The 25,482-nt window shown below is 41.9% G+C and overlaps 1 protein-coding gene across 1 annotated transcript in view; it reads left to right on the top strand.

Annotated features, from left to right (window-relative positions):
• The window catches only part of nlgn2b (neuroligin 2b), a 60,539-nt gene extending 37,298 nt beyond the window's left edge, over positions 1 to 23,241 (top strand). Inside the window, exons 4-9 of the mRNA XM_056397832.1 lie at positions 77 to 226; positions 12,662 to 12,847; positions 16,143 to 16,408; positions 16,577 to 16,730; positions 17,769 to 18,135; positions 18,471 to 23,241. Coding sequence (XP_056253807.1) covers positions 77 to 226; positions 12,662 to 12,847; positions 16,143 to 16,408; positions 16,577 to 16,730; positions 17,769 to 18,135; positions 18,471 to 19,404 — 2,057 coding nt within the window. The 3' untranslated portion in view covers positions 19,405 to 23,241. The remainder of the gene's footprint in view (positions 1 to 76; positions 227 to 12,661; positions 12,848 to 16,142; positions 16,409 to 16,576; positions 16,731 to 17,768; positions 18,136 to 18,470) is intronic.
• The last annotated feature ends 2,241 nt before the right edge of the window (positions 23,242 to 25,482 follow it).

Here is a 25,482-nt window from a genome sequence, read left to right as displayed (position 1 = left end):
TGAATGTGTGGTAAAGAATTTTTCCAAACGGTGAATAAACACGAAAGTCACAAACACCTTTGTCTGTGTTGTGCAGATATTCGGGATCGCCGTAAGAAGCCGGTCATGCTGTTCATCCACGGAGGCTCCTACATGGAGGGCTCAGGGAACATGTTTGATGGCAGCGTCCTTGCTGCGTATGGAAATGTCATCGTCGTCACCATGAACTATCGGCTCGGTGTGCTCGGTAAGTTTGGTAAATTTTCACAGAATCTGTTTGACATGCGTCATCTCAACTTGACTTACTTGTGTCCGTGTGTCAGACATCTGAACAGCTGCATTCTGGGAAATTATGTGTAGAAATGGTGTGAAACCAAAGACGACTGATTGACAGGAAATATGATTTCTGTCCCTTTCAAATCATAAATCACTGTTGAGCACAGAGGGGTCCGTCTGCAGGCTGCTGTCCTGGTCTAAACTGACTCTAAAGCTCATATGAATGTCAGTTCACACCTGTGATAGGGTGAACTGTAACACAATGTTTGCATGATGGACGTCACGATGATTTCTTAGTCGTAAAAAGCATCTTAACACTTTGGCTTCAGCATGAATTTGCTTCAGCATGCAAATTCAAAAAGTGCATTCAAACCCAGAGCCCACAACCACTGACCCCCCCCCCCCCCTCTGTCACAGCTGTGTCAGATCAGTGCTCCAGTGTCCCTCCATCCTTCCCCATGACTTTCTACACCCTTTCAGCTGCTGTCAGCCATTTTAAAGAGCAGATATTTCATCTGAATTCAGCTTCAGAAATCATAGAGCTGTAGTTACAGAGGTAACTCCAGCTCTACTGCCTTGTACTTCAGGGTGTTGTGTCCCAGGAAGCCTCATAGACTTTCCAAAGAGTTATGGATTTTCTCTACAAGAAGGAAAATAACTTCTGATGTACTGAACACTGTAGAATGGGAATAGTGTAATAAAGTGACTCCACTGTAACTCAAAAAAGTGGATTTACTGTTAGGTTACTCTTTAAGATGCTTTTGGGAAATGGGGCCCTCACCTGTGCCAGAGTCTTAAAGCCTTGACCTGGCTGAACCTGCCTGGCACTGCTGCATTTCGGACCTGAAGCTGAACCAAAGCTTTATTTTTGCTTTATTTTATCAATTTCTGTTAGCTTGAAAGGCTAATGCAACGCAGAGGCTATAGTCCGTCTCTTTTCCTCATCCCAGTGGGTGTTGCATATTGTATGTCGTTGCAACGCATGACGGGCGCGGACATAGTCGACTGGAACAGTTAGAGAGAGAGGGAGAGAAAAAAAACCCAAACCCTGAACCTGAACCTGAACCTGACAGGTCCTGACGAAGTATCAAGATTCAGGTCAGGTAGCTGCAGTCTAATGAACACCTGATAACACACACTGTACTGCACTATACAATATTACTGGTGTGGGACTTGGAGTGGTGTATGTATAATAGCAGCTTTTGTGCACAGTTCTAAAGTGATTTCAGTCTTGAAGTCATGCACAATGAGGTCTGGTTAATCCTGAATTGTCATTTCTGCTGCTGAAGTTGCTCTGACTTCATCACTTCCACCATTATCTGTTCACTCAATGTTATTTCTCTGCAGCAGGGATTTCATAATAAAGCACAAACAGGTGTATTTACTGTGTTCACTTGGCCTGAAAATTACATTTTTTTTGATTAATTAATTGTTGTATTGACATGCACTTCTCCTGAGAAACTGACTTCAGAGACACCACCAACCACTTAGTGCCTTCAGTGTACATCCAGCCATTGAAAAATCTGCTGTGTGTGTGTGTGTGTGTGTGTGTGTGTGTTGCTTTCAGTGTATTTTTGGATTAAGGGGTTTTCTATTTGTCCATTCTGTTGGAGCTTTGCAGTGTTCGCATGGCCTGTGAGTGTGGGCTGAGCTGTGTGTGTGTGTGTGTGTGTGTGTGTGTGTGTGTGTGTGTGTGTGTGTGTGTGTGTGTGTGTGTGTGTGTGTTTGTATACCTAGCCCTTGTGCTACTGGATATCAGTGGAGTCAAGTATTTACATTTGGCATCATCTTTTGGAGGTGTTTGCACAAAGACTATCTGTGTCATTCATTGCAGCTGCCAGGTTGGGTAATCAGATCTTGTTTATTGCATCACGCCTGTTTCAACATATCAGAATAATGATAAACAGAGAAATGGGAGTAGTTTAGGACGCCATCCAAGAGTCACAGTGAGTATAAGCAGAGGGCAACATGATCCAGACCGTTACTGACCGTGCCAGTGGAGAGGCACAGGGACAAGGACAAACTAAGGGTTGGTGAAATGAGGACCTGGACCTGCAGCTTTATCCGCCTCGATTTCAGCTCGTTATGCGGTCTTTTTCACAGCTGTCAGACAAAGCGTGACTATTAACAAATTGAGCGTGCAGTTCACATTTTGAAATCAGGTTTGTTGAATTTGGCATTAAATTACACGCTGATCCTACCGCTCCCTCAGTGGTATCTCTCTTTGCTTTCCTTCACAAGACATGCTCCACCTTGTTTCAATTTGGCCGGTTTTACATTGACATTGTTGCTGTGATTCATGTTGGAGATGTTTGAAGAAGCGCACCCGTGCACAGTGGTGAAAATACATCCAAAATATATATACATCGAGGTGGAGAGCGATCCTGCTGAGTGATTATGAGGGATGACGCAGTGTCCTCGATTCCTTTAACATTGTTGAAAATTTTGGTATGTGGGCGAATGTGTGCTCTCTCTGTCTCTCTCTCCCAGATATGCTTTAAATGGGTTACTGTACTAAGGCGATTATCCCTCTCTCTCTCTCTCTCTCTCTCTCTCTCTCTCTCTCTCTCTCTCTCCCTCTCTCTCTCTCTCTCTCTCTCTCTCTCTTCTCTCTCTCTCTCCCTCTCTCTCTCTCTCTCTCTCTCTCTCTCTCTCTCTCTCTCTCTGTTTGTATGTGTGTGTGTGTGTGTGTGTGTGTGTGAGAGAGAGAGAGAGATTGTATGTTTGTGTAGCATAAGCATGCATGTTTGCCTTCGCGCACACCAATATCTTCTGGTGCATGTGACAGTGTGTGTGTGCGTGTGTGTGTGTGCAGCACTTGGTTGTGTGCCGTGCGTAAAATATATATATGAATAATGCACCATCCATCTGAATTTTTAATAGCATTCCACTCTGACACTGTGCATTTCAGTCAAAGTGAGAAACTAAAGCATACCGTATTTTAATAGTTTTATGTCTAATCTTTAGTATTATCCTGTACTTACACACACAGGAGCTTACACATGCCAACCTCATTTCATACAGTGCCTGCGCCTTTAAGAGAGTGATAGGGAGTCAGGAATAAGGGAAGAAGAGAGAGAGCAGGAAATAGAGACAGATGAGCGAGGGAGAATCATAGAGAGACAGAGGGAAAAGGAAACAGAAGGGGGGAGATGGGAACAGTCTAAAAATAAACCATCAGAAATGCTTTTTAAAATCTGCAGCGATGCAAAGTATTCATTCAGATAAACGCTCCTGCACTGTGACCACTGCACCCCGCATATGGCCCAACACCGTACGCTTTGATTCCGGTGCGACACATACACATGTCATTTCCCAGCGAATGATATACTCTCTGCAATTTTCTTACTAATTTATGATGTGCTCTGTCGCGCAATAAAATGGGTGAATGAGGAGAAAATGTCTGCTGCACACGGCTCGGTTCAGAGGTTTGGTGACAGTTGAGATTTCAGATTGCTGCTCTGCTCACCTTCTCCTACCTTCCTCCTGCTCCAGGCCCACAGAGCCTTCTGATTTGTGTAGCATTGCCATCTGTTCAGACTAATTAACTAATTAACTAATTAATGAACTCTGGGGAAAGGCCCACCATCGTGGGCTCTAAGAGTGAGAACATTTTTCACCTCAGGAAGAGAGATGAAACGCTTCTTCTGGAAACGTTTCTCTGCACTTTCTACCCAATCTCAGCTTTAACTGGTAAGTTCAGTAAGAGCAGCCTACTTGGCAGCAATACACCACATTTAATAACCACAACCTCTACACTGAATAAAAGGAGTTATCAATTTGTTATACATGTAATATTTGTTTGTTATTTTCCTACCAAAATCTACTTTTCATATTGACTGTTGTTCTGGGTGATCCTCTGTGTTTTAACATAACTCAGTTACTCATAAGTTTTGTCTCAGAGATGTGAGATGTAATGTATGTAAAAAATCATCATTTTTACAAGCTGTAAACAAAACATTGACATATTAACACCTTACAAAGTTGATGTGGTGAACGTGTTAGCAAACAGCTGCCTGTTTACACAGTAACACTAGCATTCATTCACCAAGCAACATTAGCAGCATCCCCAGCACCTTTTGAACTTGTTTTAGCTAACCTGTTAGCACTTTCCTATATTCATATCCAGCAGATACAGAGCAGCACTAGCATTTATTTAGGGTCGTGTTTATGACACAGTGGCACCGACAGGATTATATTTCATAGTACGAACAAGAACCGGCTCTCCGCTACCTTCAAGATTCCCACCCACACACACACACACACACACACACACACACACACACGTCTACTCATCGAACGAGTTAGCGAGCAAGAGAGAGAGAGAGATTGATTCATGTTTTTTAGTGCTGAAGTTGTGACACAACACCATAAAAGTCTGATTAGCCGACTGTGCAACCAACAGCAGCAGCTGAGTAACAGGCTACAATATGCTGTTCTATAACATGTTGAATATCCCACAGAAACGTGCTGTAAAAGTCACAGGAAGCGACAGATTAGTTGCCTAACTAACTACTAAAGATAGTAATAATAATACACAACATCAAGATCAAACCAAGCTGCTACAATAAACAGTCAAAAAGCCACGAGACAATAAAACAAATGGTATTCCTGCCGGTTTGAAGTTCATTCTGCGTCTGAACGTTACATCAGACTCTTGCAGAACGACCTCTGCATCAATTCCAATTTCGTGATGGATGTTCATCAGTGCTCCACATCTGCAGTGTCAACACTGGGCATCAAAGCACCATCATACTTAATCTCCATTTCTCCTCCTGAATCTCACAGTGTTAGTGAGTGGATGCAGCTATAAAATAAGACAGGATCTCCTGCTGTCACAGCCTTACTTAGCGAAACAAACAGAACCATTTAAAAACAAATGTACACACAGTGCGTGCAGGATTACGGCTTTAGTCTCTTTTCATCTCAGTGTTTGGTCTCCACCAACTCCTGAAGGAAATATCTGGCTCTTTAGCTGCTAAATGCGCCTCCATGTTCACCAGCTAGTAACTTTGTTTGTCTGCCACTTGGTGCAGGGCAGCAAGGGTGCAGGGAATTCATCAGAACAGCTTTGTTGAAAACATCTGCACGCCACAGCTGGAGCAAGGTTGATGAGAGCAGAAAGGATGAACAGAAACATTAAAGTTGCAGAGTCGAAACACTGAGCTGAAATGGCTCTGTAGAAGAGTCAGGTGGTATTTCTTCGGGAGTTACACAGTCATTTTCAGATTAGAGCAGCTTGAAGCTTTGTGTATTGGCTTCATTATGTAGCTTTACCACCAAACTGGTGTCAGAGAACATGTAGTCCAACACTTTTACACCACACTATAAGTGTAAGCAACTAAAATTACAAGAGGCGCAGTCAAAGAGAAATGTCTAATTCACATGTCCTTGTTTGAAATGAGTCGAGACACCGTGAGATCATGTTACATCTCAAGCTATCAGATATGCCACATAGAATAAATGACCAAATAATTGATTTGATGAAGTCAACGTCACCTCTTATCATCTGTTATCTTCAACAGTTTTATATTAAGTTTTTATTAAACCTGACAAAATTTAACCACGATTAATATTCTTCACATTCACTCAATACTTTATTTTAAAGCCAATTACTGGCGTTTATTCTTGAAAACATCACAATTATTTTATCATTATTATTATTATTATTATTATTATTATTACGGACTGGTCAAAATGTTTCTTCATAGGTAGAAGCCCATGAACACGAACAACATGAACATGAAAACATTTTGAGCATAAGTCCAGTCAAACAATGTTAGTGCATCCATGAATACTACTGAGCTCAGTTAGCCTCGGGAATCAGTTCAAATTGTACGACCCGTTGTTCTCAAAAACATCCCTTTAAATGTGACATAAACAGTATTTTTAGCCAGCACAGATTTTGCTCTCAATTAATTTCAGCCTGCTGCCTTCTCACAACTCAGATGTCCCTAAATACAAATGACACACACCTCCCACTCCCTGCACAGAGCCACAATCTTCCCACTCTGCGAGCGATCATGAACACTTCTCTCCCCATATTTCTCCTATAGTGCACTGACTGCCATGACGGTAGAGAAAACTAAAGTCATTTCTCTGCAGTTATGTTACGATTGTGACTAGATTCATGTGCAAATCAAGATGTTGAGCTTAAAAATGAAATATTAAAATATTAGACACGATTTCTTCCCTTTGGCTACAGTATGTTTAATACTTAATCTGCGATCTGGCTCTTATTGTGATTGTGTTTGAGGTTTCAGGTTCTTGACAAAAAAAAAAAACAGATCCAAGGACAGCTTCTCTCTTACAGGCAAAGTTCACACTGAACACTAATGACTTATAGGTATATTGACTGGAGCTGACACCAGTCTGCACGCCAGGCTGGCAGCCAGATGCACAGCTGGACCAGGCAGATACAAGGAAGATAATTAATGCAGCTAGTCGCACTTCTGCTCGACATCTTATCCACCACATAAAGTGTCACATCAAACTCAAATGATCAAAGTGTCTAGAAAACATCAGTATTACTTTCCTCACCTATATGCATGTATAGATTGTGTCCTTGCAACTTCTGCTGAGTTTGAATCCACCAGGAATCATCGTCATAGTCAAATTATATCACAGTAATCCAGTGTCCGTACATCCATGGGTACGTTACAGGAAATGCTAATTTGACAGGTTTTTAATGATCCGATTTGCTAAAATATAAACTAAGAGGCAACAAAACACTTCAAGTTGTAGCCCACAGTTCACCAGTGTCTCCATGGCAACATGGGGAGTTGAGGCACAGTTGATGATTTCTCGGTTGATGACACTGATTTATAAAGATGTGTAAACCGTCCTCATGGCATTAATTAGCACCATTTATTCTGTAAAACTGTGATTTGATTTCTACTTCCACATAACCAGCCCAGTGACTGAAGGAGAGGGAGGTTCACTCGAATACTATAAATACTAACATACTGTTCCATCATTCAGGCTAACATTGAGTAGACAAAGCCCCACACTGCAGATACCTCAGGGTGACTCAACAATAACCTTTAGTGTAGCCAGTCAATAGGGAACTCTGATGTAATATCCACATTTTAACGTAGTGCAATCAGTGGACAGTTACATAATAACCAAAGGATACATGTGACGATAGATCTGTTAATTTGATCAGTTTTTAATTGATTTGATTTTCATCAGATGTTTCTGAAATGGAACTTTTTCTTTCAAAGAGCTTTGAAACATCTTTGTGTCAGTGACATTTGAAGCGTTCAGCAAAGCGTTTCAGATTTGCTCGACAGCCCGGTTTTATCGCCCAGCGTGGGACCATTTGAACGGACGTGTGAGGCTGGAAACTGAACGAGATAAGTGAGGTAATGAATACAGTGACATTGGAGGCATGTGGACGGTGTGCTGAAATCACAGTAGTTCCATGGGAGGGAGCCCAATTACAATGTAATTTCATTTCTGGGCATACTTGATATAAAGAGCGATTTAGACTGAGCAGCAGGTCTTAAGATTGAACTTCCACTGCCAACGAGGAGACTCAACAGATTCCTGTAAAAAACGTGATATTCCAACAGGAAGGAGCAAGTTCTTTGAATAAGAGAATAAAAAAGATCATACAACACTGTAACACCATGGAAACAGCAGCCTCTAGGGGGCGCCCGCAGCGCCGTAGACTTCAAGTCTCAAGCTAGACAGAAAAATGTTACCAAAACAATGTTGCTATCACTTTATAAAGTCTTTATAATGAAACTACATGCTTCTTCAAATAGATTCAGAGGAACAAGTGAGCTGTATACTGCACCTCAGAGCTTCTTAATGAAAGAACTTTCACACGATACAGTGAAAGATCACGTCATATTTATCCACCGTTATATTCATACACTGCAGATAATCCCCAGGGTTGCTGCATAACACTGAATGATCAAATCCACTTTATTCCAATCATCAAAACATATTCTTTAGTCTTCAGTGTGCAGGAGACAGTCACCATCTGCTAAGTTTTTTCTTTCCTTTTTTTAACAGTGACTCAGTCACATGTTCTGTGTGTATTAAAAAGGAAATATCTTCCCTCTGATTTTTGACATCTCTCATCATCTCTTGTGTGATGTCACAGTGAAATTATATAATATGTCCTGCAGTATATTCCTTTCACCTCTCTTGTCATTTAGGATCTGACAGTAGCTTTGGGCAATATTCAGTTTAATACCTGTTTTATGTCTCTGGATTTTTTTTTTTTTTTATCCCTTTCACTCCTTTCACCCCCCCCCCCCCCCACACACACACACACACACACACACGCCTCCCCCTCCCCTGGCTCTTCTCTGTTCACAGAAACATGTTCAGTGACCCACTGCAGTCATTCTGTTCAGTCCTAAAAATTACTCTGCAGATGCGTGTTCCCGTCTCAGTAGTCAAACAGTCAGATGACTGACCACACTTCAGTTCTGGACTGTGGATTTGTGAATAGTGCAGTCTCTGGCAGAGATGGTTGACAGCAGAAGAGCTAGTGAATAAAGCTGCTCATTATAGTGCACTAAATATCCTCTTCTAAAAACTGAAAACGTCCATTTAGTGTTGGGCTGTTGTCCCTTTATGTATAATGCATCTCTTATGAAGTGAAAATCCTTCTGACACATCTCTATACTAATATAAGTCCTTGTTATGGATGGAGTACCATATCAATAAGAGATAATGGGCTCTTACCATAACTCATCTCATCAGTGTATAATAGAGAAAGACTAAGTGCTGCCCCTCCTTTTTTTCCATTCAGTGGTAATATTAAGCTTTCATGATTTCTTTTTGAAAGATGTTCTTGAATCATGACATCGAAGGTTGCAGTTATTATCAGATGTTTTTTTTTTTTAGCGTGACACAATATTCTGTAAGTTTTAAATTTCCCTCCATCAGTTGCTCTCTGTTGTATCCCAGCCATTCCTTCCCCTGTCTCCAGCCTGTGTCTTTACTCAGAGGTTGATGACTCTCCTCACAGTTCCTTGGCCGTTACCTAAAGCAAGTGTTGAATATGCATGAGTTCAGCCTCATAAACTGCTGCTCTCAGCGCTAAAGTCAGTAGGAAGCCCAACTCAGCAGATGGGGGGAATCAGAAAGAAAACTTACTGAAAGAGAAAGAGAGGAGAAGAGGGAAGTTGTTTGACTTATCTTCAATGGTGGAAGATAAATTTCATCTCTTCATGTTGCCCTTGTAAAGGCAGCGAAGGGAGGTGCTAGCTCGAGCTAGCATGCTAGTTCACGCGCTCATCTGCGTTTGTTTTGTTTTTTTTTTGTGTTGCTGTGCGCGTGCATGCAGCTGTTTGTGTACTTGAATATGGAAGTGCTTGAATGTGTGTATGGAAGTGCTTTTGTGAGTGTCTGTCCATATCATTTTGCCTGAAGCTCTGGACAGTTGCCAGGCAACTGTGGCAGGCAGCTCAGCACTGGCTGGGCAGCCACGGAGCAGACACTTCCACATGCCTATGGTTTTGATAAGAGGTCAGCGCTGATACATTACCAGGTCAGAGTCACATCAGGCTAAGAGCCGGTCATTGCTGGGATGATCCAAGGATAGTACAATTACACAGTAACATGCAAACTGTGTCTTGATTACTGGGAGTAATCCTTTTAAGGTAATTTCTGCTGCAACATTGATGTGATTTAAACTAACAAGATTTCTATGGAAACTAGGCTCAGAACCAAAGCTCATAGCATTAATGTTACTTTCTTTTTTTTTTTTTTTTTTGACAGCCAATAAGCTTCCCTTTTATCCTTAATGTGTTCATTAAATATGAGAAATGATTAGAAAATTAAATATTTTAAAAAATTTACTTGGCTAAAAGTATTGGCCAGGGGTGAGCCTATCCAAAATAATCTCAATAAGACACCTGGCACCTTACTGCACCCCCATGATGAGTCAAAGTAAATACAAATCATAAATAAATACAATTAAATACAATGTAAACTAAATAATTAGAAGTTATATGAAAATCTAATATCACTATGATATAATACATTCAGCAAAGCATTTGGACACTCTGTCATATGAATCATGATTGATCCAGGTCACCCCAACAAAAAGACTTCAGGCTGTTAACAGTCGTTGAAGCACAGTGAAGAGTGCGGCATGAGACTTGTGTGTGTGTGTGTGTGTGTGTGTGTGTCACCCTGATGGTTGTAGAAAGGTCAATTTGGCAGGTTGTCATCATCGCCACTGCTGCTACCATCATCATCGCCACTGTCACATTCTAATCATTAACAATAAAACTTCATTTGCTTGGAAACGCGCTGACTGCTGTCGGCAACCATCTGTCTCTGTGTACCCCCTATACTGTACTTACGGGCCGTCCTTTAGAATACACTGCTTGATTATTCCTATTTCTTTTTCTATTCCCACGCAAGGAAACAAACTGTGAACGACGATCACTTCATTCACCAAAAGCATTAATGTGTGTTTATGCCGTATAGAGTCACACCGTAACTAACAAAGATTATGCAGACGCACTGACCATGACACCAGGACCTCGTGTATAGTTGTGTACACTGTATATTCTCAGTTTTGCTGTACATGTCCCTGCAAAGGAAAACATCTACTATTCATCAGCTCAGCTCATGTGTGTGACATGGTGAGCATGGTTGCATTGTGTCGAGCTGTGTGTCTGCGGTCCATGTTTTGAATTATTACTGAATATGAAAATATTCCGTTTCTGTTGCAGCATAGAAAGCAGCTATCTGACAGGTCATTGGATGGGTTTGCTGGCATGACAAACATTGTGTGGTAGCCGCTAAATCTGCACAAGAAAAGATGAAAATATTATCCAGCCATCTTGTCCACGGAAGGAACAAATTATGGCTGGAGATAACGAGACAGCTCCATCTTCCTTAAAGCTGCTACAGTCAATACTTTCATATTTCCAATGGAATACATGGGGACTTGTATGTGACAGAGTTCACTTGTTGTGATGAACCCACAGAGAATTTTCCCTCAACTTTGCTCTTCCTGTCAGCTCTACAGAGCTTCACAGTCTCAATCATCAGCATCAGAAATGTGTTTACACTGAAAGAGCTCTGATAAACCCACTGTACGCCGCTGACGCCACCGTCCCCGCACCGAGCGCCAGACACACTGACTAGACGTGTGCGCAGAAGAAATGTAAGTGAAGTGTAAATACATGACATGTTTGTTAGATTCATCATGTAAACTTAACAGGTGATTATATGTCAATGTTGGTTACAGCTGTTGTTTTCCATGACATGAAAATCAGCTGTTGCCAGTGTAACTGAGACGAAGTGAAGTAATGGGTGAGATAGTTCAGGCCGGTGTGTCAGGTCTGTTTTAATTTTGCGAATACAAATTACACACTTTTACAAAAATAGGTACAGACTTATTTTAAGCCTAAAAAGTTATTCACCTCGCCCCTATGCTAATTCTAAAGTAAGAGCCACGTTTCCATGGTAACACTCAGTGGCAACAAATGACAAAAACAAGGAAACATGGCTCATACTTTGTGGTTTGTTGTGCAGCAAACAGTGAGAAAGAAAAGAGTTTATAGAGAGCGCAGTGTCCAGCAGGAAGTATAGAGCCGCGAGACGTGTCCAAGGAAACTATCCTTGGTCAGCCATGCTTTTTAGTTTGAATAAAAACTCTTCTCTTTCCCAGAATTCACAGCAAATTAGTCCCACTTAATATCGTCAAGAAGTAGACAGCTTTGTGCAACAGATAAATTTAGACATCTATCTGAAGTCTATTAGTTACATCTAAGCTATAGTCAAAGTGTGTCTTTGTGTGACTCTGGTACACAAAGACACATGTTCTTCATCACATCCTCCTCCCTGCAGCCACTGATCTGTGAGAGTGTAATTTACTGAAATCATTTTATATCTTTCTTGGGAATTAAAGTCATCCAGTCAACATTTAAACAGCTATGTGTGTTGCAGGTTGAAATAGTAATTTACTGTAATTCACTCTCATAAGAACAAAGCATTCTTTGTGTGTGTGTGTGTGTGTTTGTGTGACATTTTGTTCAGTTTATTTTATCTTGTTGTGGGTGTGCACCTACTGTGTAAATGTGTGTCCTGGAAGTAGGTGAAACATGCCTTCTGTTGCTCTCCTCCTCTCTCTGCTGACAAGTTCTCTTAACTGTGTTGTATTTCTAGCGTGGGTATTAAAAATGAGTAATTTGGCAAGCTCTCTGTGTGAAATCTCCTCAGACTTGCAAAGAGTTGGAGGCTGAGAAGTTCCTGACAATGACAGGATGCCATCTTCTGTTTATGTGGGATACTTTTAAAAAGGCATTTAAAAGCACAGGATTGTTATTCCTGTGCCCCTGAATTTCTGCCCCGCTCCTCCATTCACACATGAATCTGTATTTCCTCTCTCTCTTCCTCTCTGTGTTTGTTCTAATTTACCCTGCAGGGTTTCTGAGCACAGGGGACCAGTCTGCTAAAGGGAACTATGGCTTGTTGGACCAGATCCAAGCCCTGCGCTGGCTCAATGAAAACATTGGCCACTTTGGAGGAGACCCAGAGAGAATCACCATCTTTGGCTCCGGAGCCGGTGCCGCCTGTGTGAACCTTCTCATCCTCTCCCACCACTCTGAGGGTGAGGTTCTGCCCCTGTCATTGTCACTTCACAAGTCATATACCCCGCGCAAAGGGAATTAACATGCTCTGTGTGTTTCTGCACGGAGCTTGTTCATAATTTCAATGAACAGCCTAAATCAGATAAAAGATGTGTGGTAATATTGAGGGATGGGATTCAATATTCAGAAATGAGTCATCTACTATATGAAAGAATGTAGTATTTTTTTCAGTAATCTGAAAGGAAACCAGATTGTCAATCTAGTGGACAGATGGGTGAAAACAGTAGGTTACTTGCAATAAAACCATCACTCACCTCGGGACACAAGCTCTGTAATAATCCCAAATAACGTCACCCTACATGGGACAAAGATCACTGACAGTTGCATTTCTCCAATGAAACTAAGCCTGTCTGAACAGGCCCTGAGGAAAATACAGTGAGTCCTCTCAGTGAGGGCTGAGGTCGTGTTTTAAAATCATTCCATCCCTTTAATTGATGGACGGTTAAAAACGCCTCTTTTACTCAGTAATCTTGCAATTTGGCCCAAAAGCTAAATTACAGTCTTCAGTTCACGTCGGATGTTTCACTAATGTCACCAGCAGGCGCCACTGCTGTCAAATTAGTTCGTTTTTTGAAAACACTCACCATCACAAAACTAAGGAGTGAGCTGCCAGTGGTTCCCAACCACCATAGTATTACCTAATATTTTTTCCCTCTAAATCTTCCATCCAAAATAAAGGTTAAAATGAGAAATTAATAATTACTTCACGACTGATTTAATATTCACAGTCACTCCAAATAAAGTGTTTCTGTGCAGATTTGTGGTAAATATTGAGCTTAAACTAAATAATGAATAATCAAATTAAATATGCTGGTTGGTTAGATTAATTTCTTTCATTCTGTTCGGATGTAAAAAAGAAGAACACCTGTGAAATCATCCACTGAGTCTGTGTCTCTTGTCCGTCTCTCCATTGATGTTTCTGTATCTGTAGCTGATGAAGAGAGGGTTTAGTCTGTTTGTCTGTTTGTCTGTTTGTCCATTGGCACCAGTTTGTAACTGCAGAGAAAGGATTCAGGTGTGAGACTACTAGTTTCCCCCAACCCACCAGTAGCTGTGAGCGCAGTGAGCCAACCACACAGCGTGAGTTTACATCTTTTAGTCACCGCTGTGACGCTGTGCATCTGCACGTACAGATGGAAAACATGTTGTGTTACTATGACAGCTGGCAACTGTGAGATGACCCAACAGCTGTGTCATACCAGCACATTTAACAGGTTTTTTTTTTTTTTTTTTTTTTTTACAGTGATTTAGATGTTTATCCCTCCATTTCCATACATTGTAAAGCATAATTTGAAATGTACTTAATGTAAATGTCTCATCATTTTATTTTTAAGGACATGTTATTTACAGTACAGTACAGTAAAACAAATCCGGCAGTATCATTGGTCTGTCCTTGAGGCGTCACTGTGGGAACCAGAACAGTCGCCGATACTTCTGATTAAGGAGTGTATTTACTGATTCGTTTGTTTTTGAGGAACAGAAATCTAAAATACGCAGCAGATGTTTGATCTCTAATCCTGTGATTCCTGCGCTCAGAAGGCGAATGGCACGTTATACTTTACCAAGAGCTCAGATTATGTTATTACTGAACTGTTAACCTTCACACTGACAGACTGACCTTGGACAGATGAAATAACATCTTCTATCTGCGCTGTATGAAGCAGATTCTCAGCGTGCTGAGGAAATGTGTCTTTTTGTCATGAATCATAAAATATTCAGGACGACATGGAACAGAATTTCAATAGTTACTTTTCATTGAGTAGTGACCAGGTTGTAGGTGTTGGCTAGATTACATGCTGTCCACAGACTAGGTCGAACACTCACACCTAAACCTTCCACATGAGCTCGTACATAAAACAGTACCACACAATAAACTATCACATTCATATTCAAATACATTACGTCAGCGCTGTGGTCCACACTGCTGTGCTGCTTTATATAGCATTATATTAAAAACACATTTTATATATTATATCAAAATGTACTCGTTTGCTAATTAGTTGTGTTACTTCAAAGTTCCTTTAACAAGAATTTGGTGGGTTTGGTTTACAGCCGCACAATATGCAAAAAAAAATCATATTGCAATATGCAATTTTTAATTTCAGTTGCAACGGTCATTTTTGAATTTGATTTTCATGTGATTTTTGTTGGTCTTGTACCAAACAAACATGTTCCTTCATGTCTGGGGAATATGATTTGTAGTCGGAGACGTCTCCGTAGCACCACAACGCTAATGTTGCTAACGATGCGCCACAATGTGACACATTTTATTAATCAAAAGAAGCAGCTCCTGGGATGAGGATATTGCACTTGGCCATGTTGCCATTAATTGTGCAGCTCTAGTTCGCTTCAGTTTTTTTTTTTTGGTTAATGTTATTCTGGTGAAAATCATGGTAAGTTTTTTCTCATGTTAAAAACTGAAAACTCAACATCCACATTATCATGACGGGTTGTTCTGCATAGATTTATGGCAAAAAATCCTCCTCTGCTCCATTTTGAAGGCAGGCTGTAACACCGCAAAGCGCAGAAAAAGTTGGAGGGTGAAGAGTTTTTAAAGGTACTGTGTGTGTGTGTGTGTGTGTGTGAGCGTGTGAGTGTGTGTGTGCGTGTGAGCGTGTGAGTGTGTGTGTGTGTGTGTGTGTGTGCGCGCGCTCAGAGGAGAGATGAGATGAGCAGTAGAGCTGGAGCTGCAGCTGAGAGGCTTCTTAATTGATTTCACAGGGAGAGGAGCGGGGGTGGGGCACATGCAGAATATGGGGGGGCTTAATTATTAATGACAGAATCTGCAGATAAAACAGAGGGACAGCAAGCCACTTTACATAACAGTGCAGCGGTGCAACAGTGCGAGCAGTTTTCTTTCTCTCTCTGTCGCTCTTTCTGTCTTTCTGACTGTTTCCACGGCGGCCGTCAGACCCGCTGCTCTGTGCTGAGTTGTCACCATTTTTCTTGCTGCTGTCTCTGTAATGGAAACACTTCATTTTCCTACGCTAATGTTCATAAAGATTTTCTCCAGCTATGAAAAGCAGCAGGATATCTGCTTCATCTTGCCTCGTATGTAATACTCCACAATTGCTCCTCCTCCAACATATGCATTATTGAAAGCACTCACATTGTAAAGCCTTGAAGGCCCCATCAGCTGCTAGCAAAAGTGTGTCAGAGGGAAGAAAGCAGAGCTCAACTGAGAGAGAACAAGTGACTGTATGTTTCCTGTTGAAGCTCTATCTGCTGTGTATGTGCTGCTTGTGCTCTGCGTAGGCCTGTTCCAGAGGGCCATCGCTCAGAGTGGCTCAGCCATCTCCAGCTGGTCGGTCAACTACCGACCGCTCATGTACACCAAGATCCTGGCGCGGAAGGTCGGTTGCACTCTGGGGGACATGGCTGAGTTGGTGGACTGCCTGCGGAGAAAGAGTTTCCGGGAGCTGGTGGACCAAGACATCCAGCCTGCGCGCTATCACATCGCCTTCGGACCGGTGGTGGACGGGGACGTGGTGCCGGACGACCCTGAGATCCTCATGCAGCAGGTCAGAGCTGCTTTCTCTGGGCGTCATCCAGTGAATAACTGCCTTTTGTCTGTTAATCATTTCCCTTCCTTTGTATGTGAATACAGTACTTTGTTAACAATTACTAATTAGAGCTGATCACTGTAGCATTCTGCTTCGTCATGCTGTGTGTGTTTGCCATGACACCAGGGCGAGTTCCTCAACTACGACATACTGCTGGGGGTCAACCAGGGAGAGGGCCTGAAGTTTGTGGATGACAGTGAAGGAGAAGATGGAATATCAGCAGCTTCGTTTGACTACACCATCTCCAACTTTGTGGACAATCTGTATGGATACCCTGATGGTCAGATCTGATTTTTCCTTTAAAGTTATTCACTCATTTAAAGCTGAAATCTGTCATTTTCCACCTGTTGTTGACCTCTGGCTCCGAGAAGTCATTAAAATCAAGAAGAGTCTCTATGAGTCCCTGCGACCTGCGAGGCGAGGGTCAGGGTAGCACAGCCCACTCTATACTGAACTTTTTATCTGGTAAAGAATGTCTGTAGGATTTTTTTGTCTTTCTGCTACAATACAAGTGTTTCCTCTTCACCGTCTGATGCTTCTTCATCCAAAGAATCTGAACAAAAGAATTAAAGAATCTGAGGGAAGATTCTGTGATAATTGAGCTGTAATAAAGAAAAGCTTTGAAATTCTGATTAATTAAAAGTTTCATTTGCATAAATATTCATGAAGGCTATGTATTCTGGAACAAGGTTGGCTTTCTCCAAGTCTTTGGTCTGTAGCAAACCAGAGACCTTCTCAACATTTTTCCACTGATTACAGTTAAACCGCTTTGTCAAAAATAAATAGAGGTGACTGAATAAAGAAATGTGGCGGGTTGATTAGTTCGCTTTGCTGCATTTTTCCCTTTGACACGGAGTAGGTTTATTTTTTAGGGACAGACGTCGTCACTGCTGTAAGTGGAGACATGCTAACAGGCTGATCTAGCCTGCTGGTCTCGTAGCAGTCCCCCGTGTCTCCTGCTGTGACATTGTTTCATCTCTGTGAACAGCTTTAGCGGAAGTGATGGATTGATCAAGTAACTTCTTTGATCATTTATTTGCTGTGATGAAGCCACACACTAAAGGGACAAAGGATAACATGGATTTTGCCATAAAGTTTACTGTGTTCCCAGTAAAATCTGTTTACGATGCTTCCTGTGCAGTGGCTCTGGTCTGATTTTATTGGTGCAGTCCAAACAGTGACGCTGACTGGCAGTACAGAGACAGGAAGTATAAAAACCATCTACCAACACACCACCGTGAAGATAATGTTGCAGATAACCACACACTCCAGCACTGCGTACGGGACATACTCACATCTCTTTTTTGTTTCTTCCCAGGAAAAGACATCCTGAGGGAAACCATAAAGTTCATGTACACAGACTGGGCTGACAGGGACAACAGTGACATGCGTAGGAAGACCCTCCTGGCTCTGTTTACGGACCACCAGTGGGTGGCCCCGGCCGTCGCCACTGCCAAGCTGCACGCCGAGTTCCAGTCGCCTGTCTACTTCTACACCTTCCACCACCACTGTCAGACCGAGGCCAGGCCAGACTGGGCAGACGCAGCACACGGAGATGAGATACCCTATGTGTTTGGGATTCCCATGGTGGGAGCCACCGACCTGTTCCCCTGTAACTTCTCCAAGAACGATGTGATGCTCAGCGCTGTAGTCATGACCTACTGGACCAACTTTGCCAAGACTGGGTTAGTTAATACCAAATATATAAGTTACTTTCAGATGTGTGGATTTATCTTATTCAAAAATCTAGTGCGTTCAGGTGATTTTCCATTATCCCTTTAGCACTTTAGCCCATGAGTGAAGTCGGACAGGGAACAAACAGTGACACACAGAACCTGTTCCTTCTAAACACCGCAGCTGATTTCTTTTCACCTCTGATACTGCACCAGCCCCTGTGTTTTGGTTTATTAGATTATTGTAGTAACATAGATTATGCTAATGCTAATACTAATGCTAAATTACTAACTTAGCAGTGATTCATCGTTGTTAACATAAAAAACAAATGGTTTCTCTCCTCCAGGGATCCGAACCTACCAGTTCCTCAGGACACCACCTTCATCCACACCAAGCCCAACCGCTTTGAGGAGGTGATCTGGACCAAGTTCAGCTCCAAAGACAAGCAGTACCTGCACATCGGCCTGAAGCCTCGAGTCAGAGACAACTACCGGGCCAACAAGGTGGCCTTCTGGCTGGAGCTGGTGCCACACCTCCACAGCCTCCACGAGGAAATCATTAGCTCCTTCACAACTCGACTGCCGCCCGGAGGCCCCAACCGCTGGAAGGGCCCCCACAACCCCGGTACCCGCTCCACACGACACCCTGTAATCTCCACCTATCCTCCTGATCCTGAGCCTGACGGTTCAGAGAGACCCCGCTACTCTCCCTTCCCCGATGAGACGCGGGACTACTCCACCGAGCTGAGTGTGACGGTAGCCGTGGGCGCCTCGCTTCTCTTCCTGAATGTGCTGGCCTTTGCTGCGCTTTACTACAAACGGGATAAGCGCCACGAACTCATGCAGAGACGCCACCGCCGACTCTCCCCGCAACGAGGCACGACGATGGGCATGGGTGTAGGCATGGGAGTCGTAGGGGCCCCGCCGCACAATGACCTGGCACTGAGCCAGGAGGAGGAGCTAATGTCGCTGCAGATGAAGCAGCAGAGAGTGGAGCTGGAGCACGGCACACCCCTCCCGTCCCGCGGCGTCCATGGCGACCTGGAGCCTCTGCGGCCTCCCGTGTGCCCGCCTGACTACACGTTGGCCCTGCGGCGAGCACCGGAGGACGTGCCACTGATGACAGCCAATACCATCACCATGATCCCCAGCACCATCAGCAGCATGCAGCCCCTCCACCCCTTCAACACTTATCCCCCCGTCCCGGCCCCCTCCACCACACCTGTCCCCAGCCACAGCAACAATGCCCTGCCACACCAACACTCCACCACCCGTGTATAGGACCAGGCACAACCTCTGCTACCCCACTCTGGGCTCACAGAGACACACCACACAAACTGCTCCATACAACCTTCACTCTCACCGCCCTCTATTCTTCTTTACTATATCTGTCTTTTCTCATTAAAGCCCTCAAATAAAGCTGCAGTTTGTAAGATTTTAAGCAGTGAAATACCTCTAAAACGTAATCATAAATCAAGGAGTTGATTAAAGAAGCTCCTTTGCCAAAAGCCTGTCATCGTGGCTTCATACTCTTCTGCCCCGTTAAAGCTCTCTCGATATCTGGTGCTTAGGTGAGCCGCCAAAAAATGCAGCTGTAAGCTTGTAGCTCTCTCTCACAGAGGTATCGAGCTAATCACAATCAGTCAGGCATCTTATGTGTAGCTTGGTTGTTTTGCGCATGTGTTGTGTCAGTGTAAAACTAAGTTTAACATAGAATACAAATATCCATTTTCGTTCATTTAGTGAAAAGATATTACAGTAGCGAGCAGCTTTGTGTGAGGCGACATATGCTCCACAAGCTGTCTGTCATAAAGCGGTGATTTCTTGAAACTTACAAATTGCAGCTTTAAAGGCCCAATCTGGAAGTGACGTTTGGCACACTGTGTTGAACACTATGTCCCAACAGCTGTCTCCGCGTTCTGATTTTGGAGAATTTTGTTTAGAGTGAAATGTATTGACAGGGCCAGGAGAACAAGGATGAACACTATTTGACAGCTGAGCATGAGTTTTTCATTTATTTCAAAACCTAATTTACTTCTATTTACAAATGTATGTACCTGTTTTCAGTTATGATGCGGCCTAGACGCCATCAAAAGTTCTGCTTTTTAAAAATCTGTATACTCAGAACTGATGCTTTTGAAAGAATTTCCAGATTGGGGCTTCAACTGATGGGCGGTACAGGAAATAACTGAATCATACTCAGTCTGTGGGACGCAACCTGGAATCCAGGCTGCCCATTAGAACTCGCTGCATCTCCGCCACACAGGCTCTAATCATGTCCATTACTTTATTTGTTTCTCACTCATTATCTCTCTGTCTGTATCCCCATCTCAGCTCATTTAACTGCTCCTCTCTTTTCGCTGCCTCACCCTCCCTCTCCCTCTCTCCCTCTCTCTCTCTGCATCCTCCCTTGTAGCTGTTTTTATTAAACCATTGACATAATCCATTTCCATCTCCACTTCTTTCCTCTTTCTCACAATCACTTCTAGACTCTTTTTTCCTTTTGGAGTCTTTTATACAAAAACACAAATGTAAATGATGTATTATTAATAAATTGTAAGGATATGAATGAAAAAAAAAAGATATTCTGATATCTCGTTTTTACCAGCATTCTTGGTGCCAAGTACTGTGATAAAATTCCTCTTTCACTGGCGTCCAGTGGACCGCCTGGAGAGGTCCATCCTGACTGTATCTTACAAAAAGGAATTACCATCATAAAAAGTGCCAACCCCCTTCATCTTTCTTTTTGATCCACACACTTTTTTTTTGGTTTTTTAATTACACTCAATGTTGCACTGTGGCTGGTCTCTTCTTTAAAGGGAAATCAGATCAAATCAATATATCCTCGTTTAAAAAAGAAGAATATAAAGTTTTATTAACTACTTTGCTGTCTGGGATATTTGCATGATGTTTTTTTTTCTCCTAAAAGTGTGGACAGAGAAGTTTGTTTGTCATTTTGATGATTTGCCTTGTTCTTCATTGATTTTTTTTTTTTTTTTTTTTTTTGAAAATCATTTTCATTTTCTATTTTAATATCAACTGCACTTTGTGGCACTTCAAAAGGTATTAAAGTATTAAGAGATGAATATTGTGTAAAACTATGATTATAACAAAAAGAGTAAATATTTCCTCTTTATTTTTTTCATTTCCTAACACTGAGGCTGTGCTGCAACTCTACCAGAAAGACTGATGAAAGCCTTTTTTCTTTCCCTCCCCCTTTTTTTGCTCTGTTTCTCTGTCAAGTTTGCACAGTCACTGTCTCTCAATCTCACCTGAAGATAGCACTTTTTTAAGTTACGAAAAAAAGAAACTTTACATGAATAGTCTAAATAAGGTTTTTGTCTGTGACTGACATAAACCACATGCTTCAAGTGTTTGAAGACTGCCTGACAGTTATCTTTTCGTCTGCTCTTTTGTTGTTTTATGATTCTCCCCTCTGCAAGGCGGGAGAAAGGATGAGATATATTTATGATGGTCAAAAGGTGAGAAAGCCTTGTATGCGCGTTTCACATCTTTCGCACAATTGAACAAAGAGACGGGTCACACTCTGGACAATTCTGAAAAAAAAACCCTGGTGACATTAGGACAACACTGGACAAATGCCGACCGTGATTCAATGGTGACAACGAAATAGCTCGTCAGCTACAGTATGATCTGTCAATGCACACAGGATGCATTCTAAAAACCTGATTTAAAAAGAAAAAAATCTTTAATGACAGACATTACTCATACACCATATACCACAAAAGCAAGCGGGATTAATTCCCCCTCCTTGTAATGTTCTGTATCCTGTCTGCTTAGGATAACGACACTCTGGAGCCAGACTGCCATCCCTCACACTGGACTGGAGCGAGCTGCGAGGACAAAAGAACAAAAACCAACACATGAAACTAACTGTACATTTTTTAAGTGTAAGAGAACAAACTGGAATTTGTAAATATTATGTTTGTCGTTTGGTTTGAGTGATTGGCCGGATCTTTTCTTTGTGACAACAGGTGCAAGTTTAGATGACTTACATGATTTTAGCACTCATGCGTATGTTTGATTCTCCTTTATTTCCTAGATATTCGAGGGGCAAATTCCAATAGGTTGTGGGCACATGAATACATCTGTTATCATACATGAATAATAAAAAAAATTTTAAAAACCACAGCATGGTTGAGGTCAACATAAACACGAAAAGGAATGCTTACGGCTCAGGTTAGCCTAGATATTGTTGTGATTAAAATAATGCTCTTACTGCATATGTGGCTGTCTAAAGCATACCGTACACACCTGGCACTATTCCATCAATCATGATGGAAGCTTTGGAGGGAAATGAGTCCTTTTATTGGTTAAAAAGGCAGAGAACAGCTTCAGAGAACAGATGAAGGAAGAGGGAGTAGGGCTTATTCAAGGAATGAGGCAGAAAAACAAGACAGGGCAGATGTTGAAATGTGCTGCAAACAAACCATAAATCAAGAAATTTTAATTGTGATGATGTTGGATTTAATTGTTAGTGTCTCACATCGTCTTGACCATCGTCATGCAGTATAACCTGTGACTGGGAGGTTGTGAAATCCTTTGTACTCTTTTGGTCTTATTTCAGACTCTAATCATGGTGGTCGTTTTGCTGCCTTGTTTAGCTCTTCTTTCTGCACATTCTGTTTATGGGAATATTGACCCAGCGATTTGAGCTATTATATGAGTTTGACTTGCCCTCACTTACAAAAGCAGTATTACAAATACAATTTTTTTTTCTTTTTTGGAAATAAAGGTTTTGGACAGCCAACAGATAATGGAAGCACACTCACCAAGTTTACATGTTTACACTACAGTTTTGATGTTGGCTTAAAGAAAGGGACAGAAGAGGAAAAAAAGCATTACAAGAATCCAGATATCTTCTTATTACGACATTAAACGCTGGAATGGTAACGCGAAGGCTTGCACCTGTTTGTCTGTTTCATTTAGTCTGATTCAGTAACCTGCTTGAAGCTCAAGATACTGTGAGAGAGCATAAATGACCAGAAGGGGTTGAAAGAATTAAAGTTAATATTTCTATTTCAAATAGAGGCTATTACACACTGTATGTTGTGTATCTGAACTGGAAAACATTAAAAGACATTCTTAAACAAATGATTTTCTATTACTGTTCTTCAGTTTTGTCACATGGTCAGATCTGATATTGAAGTTGTAATATAATATTTTGGCCACTTGGGGGCAGGAGAATAAGTAGATAGACTCTACAAGCCAGTTTAACTTTGTTTTGACTAACTCATTATCTGTTTGGCTGAGCAGGTACATAAGTAGATGCACAGAGCAGAGCAACTTTAATTCTGAATCATGTGTCTAGCCACCTGTTGAACGTAGGTCCAATAATAACATACCTTTTAGCTCAGGTTTGGTCTCCACCATGTCCTGACGATACACTCAGCTGCTGTGTTCGACTCGTTTCACCAGCTAGCTAGCTAGCTAGCTTGGCTGCTACCTTTGTGGATTTGCAGTTTGGTAGCACACAGACAGGATAGCCGACTGTTTTTGTTAAACTACCACCTGCTGCCGCTGGAAACAATGTGTGTTGAGTGGGATGTACATTACAAAAAGCTAACGGGGCTAACTGCAAAATGATTGCTTGTTAGTAGTAAAGGAGCTGTTTGTAAGTTTTGCTATTGCTACGTAGCTAACGTTAGCATTAGCAGTTGTTTACTCACCAGTCTTGAAAAAACGTTGTGAGTTCAGCATCAAACTTCTTCCTTTACTCACCAACAGCTGTCTCCAGAGGTGGAAACAAACCTTCCTATTTAGCTTCTATTTCTATTACTTGCTTCTACTGAAGTTAGCATGCTAACCAGCTAGCTCTGGTCCAGTCTGACTGTCTTGTTACTCCTTTCGTCAGTCTTTCCCTGCCACTTTAGTATCCACTCTACCCTGAAGAAGCAGCAGACCTGAAGGAGTGTTAAACCTCCTGTGGCTGAAGCTCATGCCAAGACTGGTAAGTAAACAGCTGTTAATGCTAACGCTGGCTAGGCCTGTGTACCAATAGCAAAACGTACAAATAGCCCATTTAAAATGTTGAAAATTAGTTTGAATGAAGTGATGATTGATGTTTTGTTTTGTTTTGTTTTAAGAAAGAAGCAACTGGCTAACACCAAGAACAAGACATAAAAAGTAAGGAAGGCTGATCCCCCACTATAATATAGTCATGACCCCTGATTTAAATGTGTTTGTTTCTTTAGTGTGTCTGGTACAACCAGGACCTCCCAAACTGTTTTATGTTTGTTTGTTTGTTTTCAGGCCGTTCCAGCATCTAGTATTCAAAATGTGTTTTCTCCCTTTCACTCTGTAAGAGCTTCAAGTTATTTAAAGGATTTTCATTTCAAAGCCTAAAATAACTTGGCAGCACCAGTCTTATTAGGGGAACCGTCCTCTGATCTGTGTTTATTCAGCTGTTGTACACAATAAATCAGTATTACAGCAAATATACTGGAGCAGGCCGATGCACAGAGGATGCAGTCCTTCAGGCCCTGATGTGGAAATAACTAAATACTTTTGTCGGATTGAATTGTATGCAAAAGTTTTGGCATCCCCAGCAAATTACATATTCTGATGATTTCTGAGGTGAAAAGAGGTAAAAACAACCGATGAAGCAAAGAGATACTGAAAATGATTCTTCAAATGTTCATGCACTGTTACTTTTTATTTCATAATTTTAAACATAAAAAAATAGTAATTACAAAAGGTTTCAGCACCCTTCTACCTGTTAAACACTCACTCGGGACATTAACTCGTTAGGCCTTAATTGACTTGTTAGGAATTGTAAGGCAGGTCAAGACTTATCATTTGGAAATGTCAGCTGATCTCAGTTCCGAGCCTGATAAATTCTCTGACTCTTCAGAACTTGCGGTGACTCTCAACAATCTCTAAGCAACTGACAGGATCTGAAAATGAAACTAATTGATGCTTAAAAATCAGTGGAGCCTATAAAAAGATATCAAAGCGCTCCTAGCTTGAGGTTTCCACTGTCCGAAGCGTCATTAAGAATGACAGTTAAGGAGACCTGTGGAAGTCAAGACAAGATCTGGAACAAGAAAACTGTCAGATAACGCTGCACATGTGCTGGGAGAGAGGCAAAGCTGAGCCCCCATATGACTGGAGAGAAGCTGCAGGAAGGCTGAGCTGATACAGCAGTGGTGGATCATTGTTTCACTGTGCAGCCTTGATGCACAAACAGGGTCCACATGGATGAGTCATCAGTAGGTGACCTCACCTGAAAGCTCTGAAGTCTGCAAAGTAACATCTGCATAAACCAGAGTCGTTTTGGAAAGTGCTGTGGACAGATGAAGTTAACTGGTTAGCATCAGGTTCAGGTGAAATACATTT

The sequence above is a fragment of the Seriola aureovittata genome, chromosome 15, assembly GCF_021018895.1.
Source record: "Seriola aureovittata isolate HTS-2021-v1 ecotype China chromosome 15, ASM2101889v1, whole genome shotgun sequence".
Lineage (NCBI taxonomy): Eukaryota > Metazoa > Chordata > Actinopteri > Carangiformes > Carangidae > Seriola > Seriola aureovittata.
The sequence above is the reverse complement of the archived record's forward strand: the minus strand, read 5'-3'. Positions and strand labels throughout refer to the sequence as shown.